This window comes from Sceloporus undulatus, chromosome 3 (genome assembly GCF_019175285.1).
Source record: "Sceloporus undulatus isolate JIND9_A2432 ecotype Alabama chromosome 3, SceUnd_v1.1, whole genome shotgun sequence".
In the NCBI taxonomy this organism is placed as follows: Eukaryota; Metazoa; Chordata; class Lepidosauria; order Squamata; family Phrynosomatidae; genus Sceloporus; species Sceloporus undulatus.
Genome location: NC_056524.1, coordinates 235,219,597 through 235,235,457, shown reverse-complemented (window position 1 = coordinate 235,235,457; position 15,861 = coordinate 235,219,597). Strand labels below are relative to the sequence as shown.

General features: G+C 38.9%; 1 protein-coding gene across 3 annotated transcripts in view; it reads right to left on the bottom strand.

The window, feature by feature from the left end:
• Window positions 1-15,861, bottom strand: part of RASA2 (RAS p21 protein activator 2) — a 62,525-nt gene that overhangs the window by 43,979 nt on the left and 2,685 nt on the right. For all 3 annotated transcript variants that reach the window (XM_042457507.1, XM_042457508.1, XM_042457509.1), the window contains exons 2-4: window positions 8,564-8,681; window positions 6,335-6,438; window positions 5,532-5,626 (exon numbers count right to left, since the gene is read on the bottom strand). In XM_042457507.1, the coding sequence (XP_042313441.1) occupies window positions 5,532-5,626; window positions 6,335-6,438; window positions 8,564-8,681 (317 nt within the window). The remainder of the gene's footprint in view (window positions 1-5,531; window positions 5,627-6,334; window positions 6,439-8,563; window positions 8,682-15,861) is intronic.

Genomic DNA, 15,861 nt, shown 5'->3' with positions numbered 1-15,861 from the left:
ACTTTACATAAATAAATAAACCAGGACAAATGTAGGACATTTTCAAATGTTGGAAAAAGTGGAGGACACGCAAAAAAATTTGCTGATTTTTAAAAAAAATGTTAATATAAATGCATGTTTCTGAGGCGTCTATAGACAATTGCCCCCCTTGCCCCTGTGCACGAGAGGCCAAAGGCCCCGGCGGCAATCGGCAGCAGGACCGGGCTGGGGCCGGTCCCAAGGCCTCACTGGGCCGCATCCGTCCCGCGGGCCGCAGGTTGCCTACCCCTGTTTCAGAGGCTTCTATAGACAATGGCCCCCCTTGCCTGTTGCTTGCCCCCCTTGCCTGCCGTTTGCCCCCCCCTTGCCCGCCTCCTCCTGATAGGCCAAAGGCTCCGGCAGCAATTGGTAGCAGGACCGGGCTGGGGCCGGTCCCAAGGCCTTGCCGGGCCGCATCCGGCCCGCGGGCCGCAGGTTGCCTACCCCTGCTCTAATGAAACCTACATCTTTGGGTATGTATTAAAGTTACATGAAACAGTAATGTATTTTACTAAAAACATTAATTAAATGAAATTTCTTCACTAGTTATTTAATCTGATTTACATAATTAAAATCGAATTAAACCTTCAGAGAAGTGATTTAAATCATAATCTAAATTGTTATTTAAATCAAACTAACCCTGATTCAAAATGGATGAAAACATAGTGGAACCTTGAGCATGGCGGGAGAAGGGAGTAGGAGAAATACATAGACTGGTGTAGTTTCACCAGCAAATTATAGAGTCAGAGACAAACAACAGAATAACTGAATTGGCCTAACTATTCACATATTTGCCTCAACCTAAGTTGAAAGCACATATATTACTTGGAAGACATGCCCACACACTCAATCATCTTCAAATATTCAGAACTGAAAGTACAGTAAAACACTAAAAAGTATAATAAACAAGCCCATAAATGACAGTTATCCATGACTGCTAAAGAAATACTCATGCTCAATGGTAGTTAATGACAATAATGACATCATGTCATGCCTGATCATGTTTGCCCCCTCTGAAAAAGTTTGATTTAGGCAAATCATTTTAATAACCACCACTACTCTAGATCTAGTACTTGCTTTACAGTAAGTCAAAAGAAGCTAACCTGATTATGATCATCCACAAGAATAAAGGCTATGACTGACTCATTAGTTCTATTTAAAAAGATGTCCATATCACTGTCATGAACTCTACAGATGTCAGGACAAGTGCCAAATATTCTGTTTATTTTGCAACCAAATATAAAAAGCATTGTAAAAATGTTCTTACTTAAATTTAAACTTAAACAAGACCAGTTTGGATATGGCTTGGATACAGGATTTTCCCAATAACAGCATTCAAAAATTATAATTACTTCCACATTCCAGCAGGTTTTTTAAACAGAAAATGACTATGTATGCACTATTTTAAAGACAAGAACCCATATGAAATCTCCTAGGATGACCAGATAGTTTACAGCACAGCATTTTATGAAGATTGGAATCTTTAAAAGCCTTGGAATTGCTCCAGGGTAGTAAGGCTGGCCTACGATGCAAGAACTTCATAATTTCACCCTTCTTCATACTGAATTACTAGGAGCATTATGTGTCTGCATGTACACACCCCAAGCAAGATAGGCTTGTTATTTAGGAAGTAATAAATTAGTCACTGCCAGAACACTTCCGGACTCAGACACTGAATATCTCAATAATTCACTGCTATTAATGTACTACAGATGCTTTCATAAGCATGAGTTATTCACCCTGAGCAGGGTATCAAGTGGCAGTTGTTTGAAATGATTCCAATCATCTGAAACCAAAACAGAACACAACATTATATAGAAATTGAAACGAAATTCACTACCTCGCATTTGGCTCTAAAAATATTCTACTTCCTGAGACTGGCAATGAGACTAGGAGTGCATCCACACTGCAAAAATAAAACAGTCTGACACCCCTTCAACTGTCACGGCTCCATCTTGTGAAATCCTGGGATTTATAGTTTGGTGACTTAACAGGCAAACTACAAATCCCAGGATTCTACAGGATGGAGCCATGATGGGTTAAAGGGGTATCAGACTGCTTTACTTCTGCAGCGTAGCAATAACTAAAGTGGATTGTCTTGGAAATTTATATACTGTATTCCCAAGATTTGTGATGTATATCAGTAAAGAAAAATCCACACAAAAGCATACACACTTCTGAAAAATGTTTACAAGCAAATGAGCATACAGGGGCAAAAGAAGTATTGCAACCCAAACAGAAATTGGGATTGTAACAAAATAGGATGAAATCAGTATATAAGGGATTTTTTCTCCTATCAACTGAGGACACAATCCAGTCAGTTAGGCTCATGTTTAATGTTATCAAGCAAATGGGTATTTGTGAAGGCCTAACTTTTATTGAAGCATGCCTGCCTTTTCCTATGTGAGCTATAGTCGAATTTAAAGAGATCAGGCTACTTCCCTGTGCACTAATTACTTTAAGAATCACTGAATAATCAACAGAATTTACCACTTTAAGAATTTAAGTTCTTTTACAGAGAAATCTTCAACTTTAACAACTACAGGGGCAATGGAGCTTGGAAACATGTCTAGTGAGGGCCCAGAAAACAAAGAGATTGAAGAGCTTTGATGATTTCAGTAATTGATCAGCATCTACAAGGTATATAGTCATTACCCAATTATGCCAAGTGGTCATGATTCCTTAAATAATGCCTTAGTTTAGAGGGGATGTCAAAGCACAGTCCCCCAAGGCCTTTTTTGTAGCCTGTACCTTTGCACCTGTACAAGGGAATTTTTATTATGAACTAAAAGTGGAAACTTGCACTCCTTGAGCAATGGTTTTAGTCTAGGAAGCTTAAGGAGAGGCACAACACCAAGGAAGAGCACAATACTAAGTGCCTTCCCCTCCATGAAACCAGATGCCCTGACACACCTGGTTTTGTCTTTCAATGAGCTGCTTTTTGGGAGCATTTTTTTTTTGGTCCATTTGGGCTGTGGTGGGTATCAAAGGAGAAAAAATGGGCCTCAGGTCAGCTATAGTTGCTTTAGAAAGTGTAATTCCCAGACAAGCTGAGAAAAGTGTGTGAGGAAGGGCAAGCAATATCGTCTGGTGGGGACAATCATTCTAGGGTCACACATATTAAAATGCTATGCTTTGCCTATACCCAAGCCCAAAATATTGACTTGGAGATTGAAACAACCAGCTGTACATGTGCCACTGTTATTACATAACTTACTGCATGATTTACAAATATTGTTTTAGGATCAAGTAAAACTGCTGCTGAACTAAGAAGCTGTGTTTGTTTTAACGAGAACTTTAATGCATTTACTACATATCTCAAATGGAGTTGTACCCCTTGGCTATCAGAAATGTGGAAGAGAAAAGGAAATAAACTATGACTGTTCTTAGAAAAACAGACAACATTTGCAAGAGAGTATTATAATCTGTCTTGTTATAGGAAGATTAGACTTTTTTCTTTATTTAACCAAAGGTTGAAAATGTTTACACCCACTTCATCTGTAAAGTACCATAAGCCTTTCTGAGATGGTTCTTGGAAGGGACAGGATAAGCAAGAACTAGCTACATAACTGAGGAAATAATGTAGAGATTTCTGCTGAATGTAGGAGTCCAAATATTCCAGCATGAACTCTACAATGTTCACAAAGATATCATACCAGTTATAATAAATGGAAGGAACATACAGGCTTCCTATGCCTGTACATATCAAGGTAAAAACTCCTAGACCAGTGGATCTGAAATGCTCCAGCAAGGAGCTTTCGTTGGCCCAGTACATACGGGCCCTCTGTGATGCCCTCATCATGTGCTAGGGTTGCTTCAGGGCGGAGCACCCACATGCCCTGCAACTCTAGCACATGACAAGAGCGTAATAATGGCAGCACCCTGTATACACGGGCGCCGCCATTCTTACGTAAGCGCAGTGCAGCGTCTTCATGGTGCCACATGGTGCTTACGTAACGAGTGTGCCAGTGGCGCATTTGTTATGCTGCCCTTCCAGCATAAAAAGAAATCACTTTTCGCGGGTTCTTTTTCTGCTGGAGGGAAGCCGTGCAGTTTGGACAGACTTTCCTATCCACCTGTAGGCTTGAATCAAATTGTTAGTTCCAATTACAGCAGACCCATGGAATAAATTATACATACGGAATAAATTATATATACAAAGTTGTATACTTGTCATTCAATAGTTTGATTCAGTAGGTCTATTGTAGGTTGGGGCTAGACATTGCCCCAATAGGTAGGCAAAGTGCAGCCTGACACATCTGGCAGATGTGTCAGGCTGCCATCCCCAACAGGCCTAGTGAACATAGACATTGTTGAGGAGTGCTGAAAGTTTGTCCAGCATCATCTAGAGAACCACATTCTATGATTAAGATCCTAATTTTATCTTGCAAGAAAATAATTGAACTAATGAGAGAAATCAAAGCATCAGTCAATATGAAGAGGTTTAATAAGGTTTCCTCCCCTCATGTAAGAGTCATTATATAATTCAATAATGCTTTCTTTCTACAGAGTATATAAATTACTAAGTATCCACCACTCTGACATAATGTTTTCTTAGGTGGGATACAGACCGCCCAAAAAGGGCAGTATACCGGCACCAAGCTGCAGCGGATAAACCGCGCGGTTTTTGTGGGTTCTTTTTTGCCGGCACACTCTTGACGTCACAAGTGCGCTACGACGTGCAGACACTAAGCGTCCATCGCGTGAAAATGGCGGCACCTGTATGTACAGGGCGCCGCCATTTTGATGTACGGAATACGTACTAGGGTTAGGGAGCGTCTGCATAGTGCGTGCTCCCTAACCCTAGTACCGCCACCGCCACACCACATTTTGCCTGTCTGTACCGGGCCTTAGTATAGTATCTCCATTTGGTCTATTGGAACAAGACAGTTAAATAAATATTAGCTATAGAACTCATTAACTACTTAGATCTGAAGATTTCAGTCAGGCTCAGACTTCCTGAAATGCTTCTCCTAGCTTCTATCCTATTTGACTAGCTTCTCTTTGCTGGATGTTCTCTGGGAGTTGCTCCAACAGCTAAAGTAACATATAGTATGCTGCTGTCCTTGTTTTTGTCTTAAAATACTGGACAAGGGTGTAGAAAGTACAGTTCTCTAATAGAGCAGTGAAACAATACAGTATCATTTCCTAATAAGTTACATACAGTCGGCCCTTCTTATACACGGATTCAAGCATACACGGTTTGAAAATGTTACAAAAAAGTATACATTTACCTTGATTTTCCATTTTTTATAAGGGACACCATTTTGCTATGTCATTATATGTAATGGGACTTGAGCATACACGGATTTTGTTATACACGGGAGATCTTGGAACCAAACCCCAGCGTATAACAAGGGTCCACTGTAATGTATTTTATAATTCAAAGGAAAGTCAACTGCATTCATTTTACTGACCATAAAGATTTCAAATAGAATTACAAATGGGAAATGCAAGGAGAGGAACTTTCATCTTACATAATACAGCATTAGCAATATTTATTCAATTTTTACCTGAACTTCTGAATTAGAATCAACAGGCTGAAGCATAAACCAGGTCTCTTTGCCAGAGTATAAGCTCAAGTCTTCTTTTTTGATAGCTACTTTACCTAATGGGGGAAATAACCAAATTAAATATTAACACAATCATCTATTAGATTGCACCAGTCAAATAGGTTCAAGATTTACTTGTATGTGGAACATATTAAAATAAGAAAACAACTTTTCAAACAGGAAGTAGCTGCATCTCACAGTTCTACAAAAGACAGCAAGATTTTACTGCTATCTCAAGTAATTTTCCTTAAATATAACGCAGTTACAACAAGTATTTGGGGAGGGGTATTACTACCACTGTTTGAAACTGGATGACACCTAATGTAGAATAAAATGTCCGCCTTTCAGACCAGTGGCTATCTGGGAACATATGATATAGCAAGAGTGATAGTTGTTTGATGCTCAATAATCTGGACAGAAGAACACTGCAGCAGTGCTACTCAAAATGGTGATCCCTGGACCAATGTCAGTCCCATAGCCATTGGCAGCGAGCCCCTGGCAAATTTCTTGGGAATGGGGGGGGGGAGTTACACTTGTATCCAGTGGTCACAAATATAGTGTCAGTCTGTGGCATATTGGGGGGGAAATAACTGCTGGTCACCACATCAGATATCCTGAGAAGCACTGCACTAGAGGCCACAAAAGAGAAAGCAGAACAACCACAACAGAATACATTTTCTGTCTATGATGTCAAATTATTTCAAAATTAATGAAAATCTTAATATTACTGTTTAAATTAAGATGCTAATTCTGTTCTTTCTTACCTATACGCAGGTCTCTCTGGAGAACGTTTTTGTCATAAACATAAAAGGATAAGCATTGGAATATCCGTGGTATTTCAAAGTAGAAATCTTCCCCAAAGAAAGGGCTGAAGAAAGAAAAAAGCCAGAGTATCTCAGCAAAATAACAAATTCATTATAATGCAATCAATCATCATATCTGCAACTCAGCACAGATCAAAACTTTAATGAAAAAGCACACTTCTCAACATTCTTTCTCTTTAGTACAAGTCTCTTATAATGAATTACAGTGAGTCTGCGCCATACGCAGGCTTCACTGCTACAGCTGTCAGCATACACTGACAATCTAGTGAATTACGTGTGTGCCCGCGCCCCATTATTTTCAGTGGGGTGAGAGCATACGTGATTTTCCCCTTATGCGGGGGTGAGTGGGTGGGTGGGTCCAGAATGGAGATCCGCATAAGGGAAGGGACAACTGTAGTTATTTCTGCCCATTGCAGGTCACATCTCCTAGGCATATATCCAATTATTCCCAACTAGATGAGACCCACAGAAGCTACTGCTGAATGACAGCACTTACATAAAGCCTACTAATTCAATGAGACTATTTGAGGTGTGATTAACAAGTAGATTTAGGATCTAATGATATATTAGACTGTGACACAGTGAATATTCTCTTAAATACCATCACTGTCCAGCAAGCATGGTCTAGACCCTGACTAGTTGAAGGATTGTACAGTGTGTCCACGCAACGGAACAAGAATGGTGTATGTGCCCGTGGCGCATGTGCCACACATGCACGAGCCCCATTATTTTCAATGGGGCTTGAGCATATGCACTATTTGCTTTATGTGGGAAGGTCCAGAACAGGCCCCGCGTAAATCAAGGGCGAACTGTATTCTCCTAAACAAGCCATTTTCACAAGGACCATGTCTGATGGGAATGCGGGAGGGCATCTTCTTCTTGGCTGTTGTAATGCTCTAGACCTCTCTTCCAAAGGGAAGGCGGCGGGGGAGGGAGGGAAAGACACTATAGCTCCTTTCTTCACCAGGTGAAGACTTTATTTTTATTCTAACAGGGTTTGAGGAAATCACTGTTTCAAAGGAAAAGAGGTTTTAATTGTTTACTGCACTATTTTCATTATATGCCTTTTAATAGATACACTTTGTTTTAATTCCAGATATTTATTTTGTTATCAACAACTTTTTGCCTGTTTTTGCTAATGTGTTTTTAATCAGTTTTGAAGTTTGTAAGCCACTATGAGTCCTGGTTCTGGGCAAAAAGTAGTTTTTGTTTTAATTAATAACAACAGTTCTGCACATATGGAGAGCAACAGATTAGAAAAGTATGAGTTAAATGGTGCCTCACTAGTCTAGATCACAACGGAACATGCAGCAAATACAAAAGTAGAGTACACATTATGAAAATGGGGTACACAATATGAAATGTATTATTCCTTTGATGAATACGAACAGCTAACTGTAATACACCAAAAGGCTTTCCCTCCTATTGTTTTCATTCAATATTGCTATAACTCTGTGGAAAAGAGATTCCACCTAAACACTGGGAAGAACCTCTTTACTAAAAGAGCTGTTCAACAGCGGAATAAACTGTCTCAGAGCATGATTGACTCTACATCTTTGGAAGTCTTTAAGCAGAGGCTGGGGAAAAAAGCTATAAATTGTGCCATTGGCTGCAATAAGTATTTTAGGTGCAACTGATGTGGCAGATGAAACTAGGCAGGTGTGATTCTTTACAGTCCTTTGGATGTGATACTATTACAAGTCCCATGAAAGTGCAGGACTTCTATTTTAGGTCAATCACTGTTTTCCATAATGTTTAAATCCAGATAAACTATGATTAATCTTAGCTATAATAGTTTATAAAGCTGACTTCTATCAACCTTCCACATTTAACCAGAGTTTACTGTTTGAATAATACACTAAACTGACATGAACTTATGACAGAAGTCAAAGCTCTTGATTTTCTCTTTACAGCCATGGCAGAAGGAAGGAATAGGTAAGTCTGAAAATTACTCTCATAATTCTAAACTTGAATCAGCAACTGCTCCATTCAAGATTCACACTTGAGCTTTCTGAATCAAACGGGATAAGGAAGTAACAACAAATCTGAAGTTAGATCACAGTTCCATGTCTGCTCATGTTTTAGTTGTTGAGAGATTTTTAGTGGCCAATTTTATTCAAGGGCTGCTTTCTCACATTAAATAATCAACTATCATGGTAAAGAGCTCACCTTAAGGACTTCTCCACTACCTGAGTGCGATAAACCTCTTCTTGATCCAAATTGATTGTACAAAAGCAGTCTCTCATTTTGTTTGGTCCTGAGTATGGCACTAAGTTTTTGGCTTGACCTAGTAACAAAAAGGAATAAATAGTTTCAAACAAATTCGGGAAACCCTAATAATAAAATTAATATGCAAAATTGGCTACAGTCACAGAACATCATTTTAATTCGGAAAGAAAAGCTATAAAATAATAAAGACTCTAATGCAGGTGTGGCTAAAGTGCCCCTTATAGGCCATGTGTGTTCTGAAACCAGCAGGTCCCTTGGCAGTATCTGAAGCTTCCAGTTTTCAAAACCATTTTAAGATTTTTCCATCCCAAAACTACATCCAAATATGATTATGTGCCTTTTTAAATAAAAAGCACAAGACACAAAAATTATCACATTGTACACACTGTATACAACTACTAAGGAAGATCAAAGAAGAAAGTGCAAAGACAGGTTTACTGTTAAACATAAAGAAAACAAAAATGATGACAGAGAATTTACACACATCAAACCAGACAATGAGGAAATAGAAATAGTAAAAGAGTCCTCATATCTGGGATCAAACACTGATCAGAATGGGGACTGCAGCCAGGAAATCAGAAGAAGGTTAAGAATGGGGAGGGTGGCTATGAAAGAACTAGAGAAGATCCTAAAATACAAAGACATACAACTCAGCACAAAAGTCAGAATCATACAGGCCATTGTATTTCCTATTACCATGTATGGATGTGAGAGCTGGACAGTCAAGAAAGAAGATAGGAGCAAAATCAACTCATTTGAGATGTGGTGCTGGAGAAGAGTGCTGAGGATTCCATGGACAGCCAAAAGGACAAACAAATGGGTCCTAGAGCAGATCAAGCCAGAAATATCCCTAGAAGCCAAGATGACAATACCGCCATACTTTGGACACATCATGAGAAGGAATGAATTGTTGGAAAAGGCAATAATGTTAGGAAAGGTGGAGGGAAGTAGAAAGAGAGGAAGGCACATGATAGATGGATGGACTTAATTAAAGAGACCATAAATATGAGTTTGCAGGAGCTGGGCAGAGCAGTTTCTCACCCACAGAGTTGCCATGGGTTGAGAGCTACACGTAGGTAGTTAACAACAACAAAGATACTGAATATATAAAAAAGAACAGCTATATTTTTTGTCCTAGCTAGGACCATCTCTTCACCCATCTGATGGCAATCAATCTCCTTGAGAAAAGCATCTCATGCTAAGAATATACCGTACATATTCGACTATAAGTTGACCTCATGTATAAGTCGAGGGCAGATTTTGGGGGGCAAAGTTATGGATATTGATATGACCCTTGGCTAAGTCGAGGGTAAAACTTGGGGACATGCAACAAAGGATCTAAATGATGAAAGTAAGGAAAATGATGCTAAAGAACCTGCAAAATTATGGCAAGCATAACTATTTTGGCTCATACTAAAGGCCAGATGGAAGAGAGAGTAGAGGGTGGTCAGTGCTTTCAGGACAGATTCCACTCTTGCCTTTCACCAGGGGATGGTTCACTTTTTAATAAACTGAAGTATAGTATTGACATTGACCCGTGGATAAGTCGACCTAGGTTTTTGAGGTCAATTTTTTGACTAAAATTTCTAGACATATACATGAATATATACAGTATTCACTATTTACTTAAAGAAAGGATTCCATTCACACCCTAATTAACATCACTTCCTGCAACACCTGCACTTTCCTTAGAGAGGAATCCCATCTCAGTAACCGGTTAAGCTTGACAGAGCTTGCTAAATCAGACTTGCAGGTGTCTTGTATGTTTGCAGCTGAAAGCAATGTAATTGCAAATTATAACATAAGCAGGAACTATCTTAATGTTAACTATCTCATAGTATTTCTTTCAAACAGTTTAGTTTCCAAGCCTATTATAAAAAATTTGATAACTAGAGGTAAGGTTTATTTTCATTTAACTTTCAGTGACAAAACATACAGTTCTCTGAACTGTAATTAATAAATAATCATTTCAAGTTATTCACATATTAGGGGCAATTTCTGGAGAGCGGAAAATAGCTCAGCTCCTTTGTCAGCAAAATAGGTCAAAGAAGCTCCTAAAGTAAATAAAACAACTTTAATGGTTTTTTGTGGGTTTTTCGGGCTATGTGGCCATGTTCTAGAAGATTTTCTTCTAGAACATGGCCACATAGCCTGAAAGAACCACAAAAAAACATGGATGCCAGCCATGAAAGCCTTCGACTTCACAAAGCAATTTTCATTTTTAGACAGTCCTGCCTGGAGAATGTTTTCATTTTCATAGAATAAAATGAAGTAGTACAATTTCAGAAGCCAATAGGGACATATATTTCCTTTTGAATACAGTGGTGCCTCGGGTTACGAAATTAATTCGTTCCGCGGCCGCTTTCGTAACCCGAAAAGCCTTCGTAAGCCGAATTGCCATAGGCGCTAATGGGGAAAAGCCGCGATTCCGTGCGAAAAAGCCGAAAAAAGCACCAAAAGTTTTTTTCGTAACCCGAAAAAACATTCGTAACCCGGAACAATGATTCCCTATGGGATTTTTTCGTATCCCGAAAATTTCGTAACCCGGTCATTTCGTATCCCGAGGTACCAGTGTAAATTTAAATAATGTGCATTATTTGTTTCAGTGGTGCTCCATCAAAATCATCCTGCTTGGACAACAGATGAGCTCAGGTATAGAAAATTCTCATTTTACAGCCTTGTTTGGTCAGCAAAATAAAGTGCTTTCAGTAAGTGATACCTGTGAAACTTCCATATGTTACTACTTTACAGCAGTGACCTTTAGACTTCCTGCACAAACAATTCCTACCACTTAAAACTGAAACATCTTTGTCAAAGCATTTAATCAACTCAGCACAACGAGGCCCTCTTTTACTGAATTGTAAGGCTGGAAGAAATACACAAGATTGTTGGCCTCCCTTTCTCAAGAGAGTCAAAGAAATAAGTTCGGAATGGTGGACCATTTTATATCTGTGCTTTTTCAAGCTGAGGAGCATTTTTCAATGAGACCAATAAAGATGGACAAATTACACAGGATAAATTGGCATAATAATACTGGTTCTGCTCTGCAACATGAAGCCACGGGGGGGGGGGGGGGGGGGGGGGGAATAGGTTGTGTTTGCAGTCAAATTCTTGGATCAACTGCGGAAACAGAGAAGACCCAGCCTGACTAGTGTCTGATATAAACCTCATGGCAAACAAAGTAATCAGAAAGTGTTCTCTGAACAAAGTGTGAAAAATAATTTTTGTGTGTATTTTAACTATACAGTAACTACAAACTTTCCACTGCAGCAATTTTCTTATGACAAACATGTGTTGGTGTAGGCAAGATTACGGCACCAAGGCTTCACCTCCCTGTACATGTGAAAGGAGCAATCCCCTTAGGATACATCATGAGAAGTTGGCAGAATTAACTGTATTTTAGACATTTGCAAATAAACCTATTTAAGGGAATGGTCTAATAGCCTGAGTGTTGGGCTAGGTGACTGGGAGACCAGGGTTCAAATCCCCACTTACTCACTGAAACCCACTGGGTAACCATGGGAAAGCGTATCTCTCAGCTTCAGATGAAGGAAAGGGCAAACCCTCTCTGAACAAATTCTACCAAGAAAACCCTGAGATGGTTTTAGAGTCAAAAATTTATGTGAAGGTACACAACAATAAGTGTGGAATCATCAGACGAAAGCTTCTTTCAAAGGCTAACTAATAAATATACAATTTCTTTCTCACAAAACCAAATGTGATATCTGGACACAACATTAAGGCTGCTATACTTTGTTAGTTAAAATAACAATTTCCACTTTGAATTATATTCTTCTGACAACTATTGAACAGGTTTTGTTCCTGTTCTTGACCACCCTTGAGTTGATCCCAACTCATGGCAACCCTATCCTCCACTGCTTTTCTTAGGTCCTGTAAATTCATAGCCATGACCTTCATAGAACAGGAAATACTGTACAAGTATCTAGTAAAGAAGTTTCCAAACATTTTCATGGACCAATTAAAAGCATCATGGACCAATTAAAAACACCAGAACACTTGACAAATGTCTTTGTTTTAGAAATCAATACATATACTTCACTCGGTTTTAATTAGCCTTTTCTTCAAAATTATCATTTTAATCAAAACCATTACTGTATCATAAGCAGTGGTTTAGACTGGGCCTCACAGAAGAGCCACTTTAACTGATGCACCTCAGGGGGAAAGCCAAAGCTCAGTATAAGAGTGCATGCTTTACATATTGAATGTCCCATGTTCAACCCTAGATATTTCCAGGTAGGGCAGAGAAATAATCTTGTGTAAAACCACAGAGCTCCTGAGTCAGTCAGTACAATACTAGGTTAGACAAACCAATAGTCTGACTCAATGTAAGGCATCTCCCTATAATAGTTTTATAGGAAACATTAGTAGGCTGCACCAGTGCCATATTAAGCAATTTAAAAGCCCTAGTTTACAGTTGTTTTAACATGTGCAGTAATCTGGTCCTGGTCAGAACTGCCTTCATTGCAGTTTAGAAAATAAAGTGCAGGGTCAAGTATAGATATTCTTGACTGTCCTACATCCTGAATAGACTACTTGATTGAACCCAGTAATCAGAGAGCTCCACTCAATAATGGTTAATATATTTTCTTTTTCTGGGGGCTCTGAAGGTACTCACTATGAAAACAGAGCCCCAAAGTCTCAAATACACTTATCAAATTTCCAAATTCAGACCTACTGAAGGAGGCAGCATATGAAGGCTTCCACTTTCACGTATCACAATCACTCTGTACTACACTGAAACAATCAAGCAAGCATTCTGTATCTCTCATCAGTAGATTATCCAGCAGCTCAGACCATAACAAGTCAAGAATGCTAACTACTGGGTGTACTACACATAGGTGTAAGCACTTATCAGGTTGCTATCCAGACACTTGACAGTTGAAAACTAAGAAAATTAGCTATGATTTGCAAAGTGACAACTCAAATGTCAGTTTAGCTATAAATGTACAAGTGTTTTAAACACGTCAATCTTTCAAAAGAGTTTTAATTGAAAACCTTTTCTTGCAAAAAAGGTTTGATACGTCAATTTAAAATCAAACACGTGCTTATATAATTAAAAGTATCTTTCACAGCCTATACTTTTCAACGGAACCATTATGAAATCAAGTTACACATCAAAATGGAAGTTATACATGCTGCAAGTCATTCTCCAGAAGACTGTATAGAGGCGTGAGAAAGGAAGTGGGTTACGTTCGACTTACATGAATGTACTTCAGTCCCTCCCACCATAGGAAAACCACTACATCCTGTTTGTTCTAGCTGTCCTAAAATGTACGTCAGGCTCAAATCAGTACCACTTTTTTTTACCTTTATAATATTATAAAATATTTATTTCCAGTTTATCTTACTTCTTCGCTACTTCTGCTCCAGGTATCAGAGACCCAATTAACTTTCCACTTTATTAAGGTATCTAAGAACATAATGAGTTCCTTTCTAAAAAAAACAAAACCCTGCACCAAGTTCCTGCTGTATAACAATCTAAAAGAAACAAATGTGTTGTTTCTTTGTCTGTTGTTTCATTTTAAGACACAAAACAGAACATTGTCTCAAGAAACATTTTAATTTCAATTTTTTTCTACTTTCTCTTCAAATCAAAGGAAAACATTTTCCATTGGTATTCAGGACTTCCTATCAACTAGCTACAATTTTGCTGAGCTATTAAGAATGGACCGGCCCAGTTGCTTTGACAGTTACAACTATGGCCCAGCCCACTGGTTTATGTACACATTCAAGCCTCTCTTATGCTTTCTGTTTCCACCCTACCATAACATGTATATAAGAAGTGAATTGTCAACAGTGTCAATAGATGTCTAGTATCATTTTTGCATGACAAGGCTTAGTAGTCTGTATATAAGATGGGAAGAACAAATCCCTAGGAGCATCCAGCATGAACTGTAGAGATGTTTCAGATAATCCAGGTGGTGTATAATCCCCATAGCCGGTATTCAGTTTCCTTTAAGGTAGGGCTACTGTTCCTGCCTGATTCATTGGTAGATAACATGCAACATGGTGCTACTTCTCTTCTCTTGTTCCTGTACAGAACATAAGCTTGAAGGTGAAAATTGTTAATTCACCTTTAAATGCTCCTGTTAAGTTCAGTTGCAATATCCTATGTTCAAATCATTCCTCTGTCTTTCTGATCCATCTTTCCTATGAAATTACACATACCCAATTATTTATTTAAAATGTTATATGCCGTCCAAGTGGTGAACGAATAGAATACAAAGTCATCAAGTAAGGCCACAATGCAACAAATAATCAGCACCAAAACATGTTAGGAGTCTGTAACAAAACTATAGTAAAATAAAAATAAAATCAACAACCTAAAACTAGATGCCTTTGAGAAGAGAATGGCCTTAGCCCTGCATTCATATAGTTGCCAGGCAGGGCTCCTTTGACAGGACATTCTACAAACAAGTGTGTGTGTGTGGGGGGGGGGGCACTACTGAGATGGATCTTCAGCTGAAAGCCACCCAGAGAAGACCTAGAGTCTTCTGTGCCTTTGGTCAAAAACACACTGCAGAAATAATCCAGTTTGAGACTGATTTAACTGCCCTGGCTCAATACTAGGGAATTCTGGGAACTGTAGTTTTGTGAGACATTTATCCTTCTCTGACAGAGAGCTCTGGGGCCACAATAAAGTACAATTTCCCGGATTTGCTAGCACTGAGCCAGGGCAGTTAAAGCAGTCTCAAATTAATTATTTCTGCTGTGTGCTTTAGACCTTAAGATTGTCAAACCTCTCTCTGCTCTTGTTCTCCACATACTTTAAAAGAAAATATTCTCATCCTTGTAGAGCAGTGGTTCCCAACCTGTGGGCCGGGACTCCTTTGGGAGTCGAATGACCCTTTCATGAGGGTCGCCTAAGACCATTGGAAAACATCTATTTAATTACAGTTATGAAGTAGCAACGAAAATAATTTCATGGGTTTGTGTCACCACAACATGAGGAACTGTATTAAAGGGTCGAGGCATTAGGAAGGTTGGGAACCACTGTTTGTAGAGCCATGGGCTAACCAGTACATAGAAATCCTTCCACAATATTGAGATGTTCTATGAGTTTTAAATACACTGAAGCACTGAGAGATTTTCAAAGCCTTTTTTTTTTACAAATCACCCATGCATTTTCCCTCAAAGCATCAAAGATATTTTAGTGTCTTGTAACCCTTGAAAGATTAACAGGTCTTATTGGGCACAAATTTTTCTCAACAACAGTA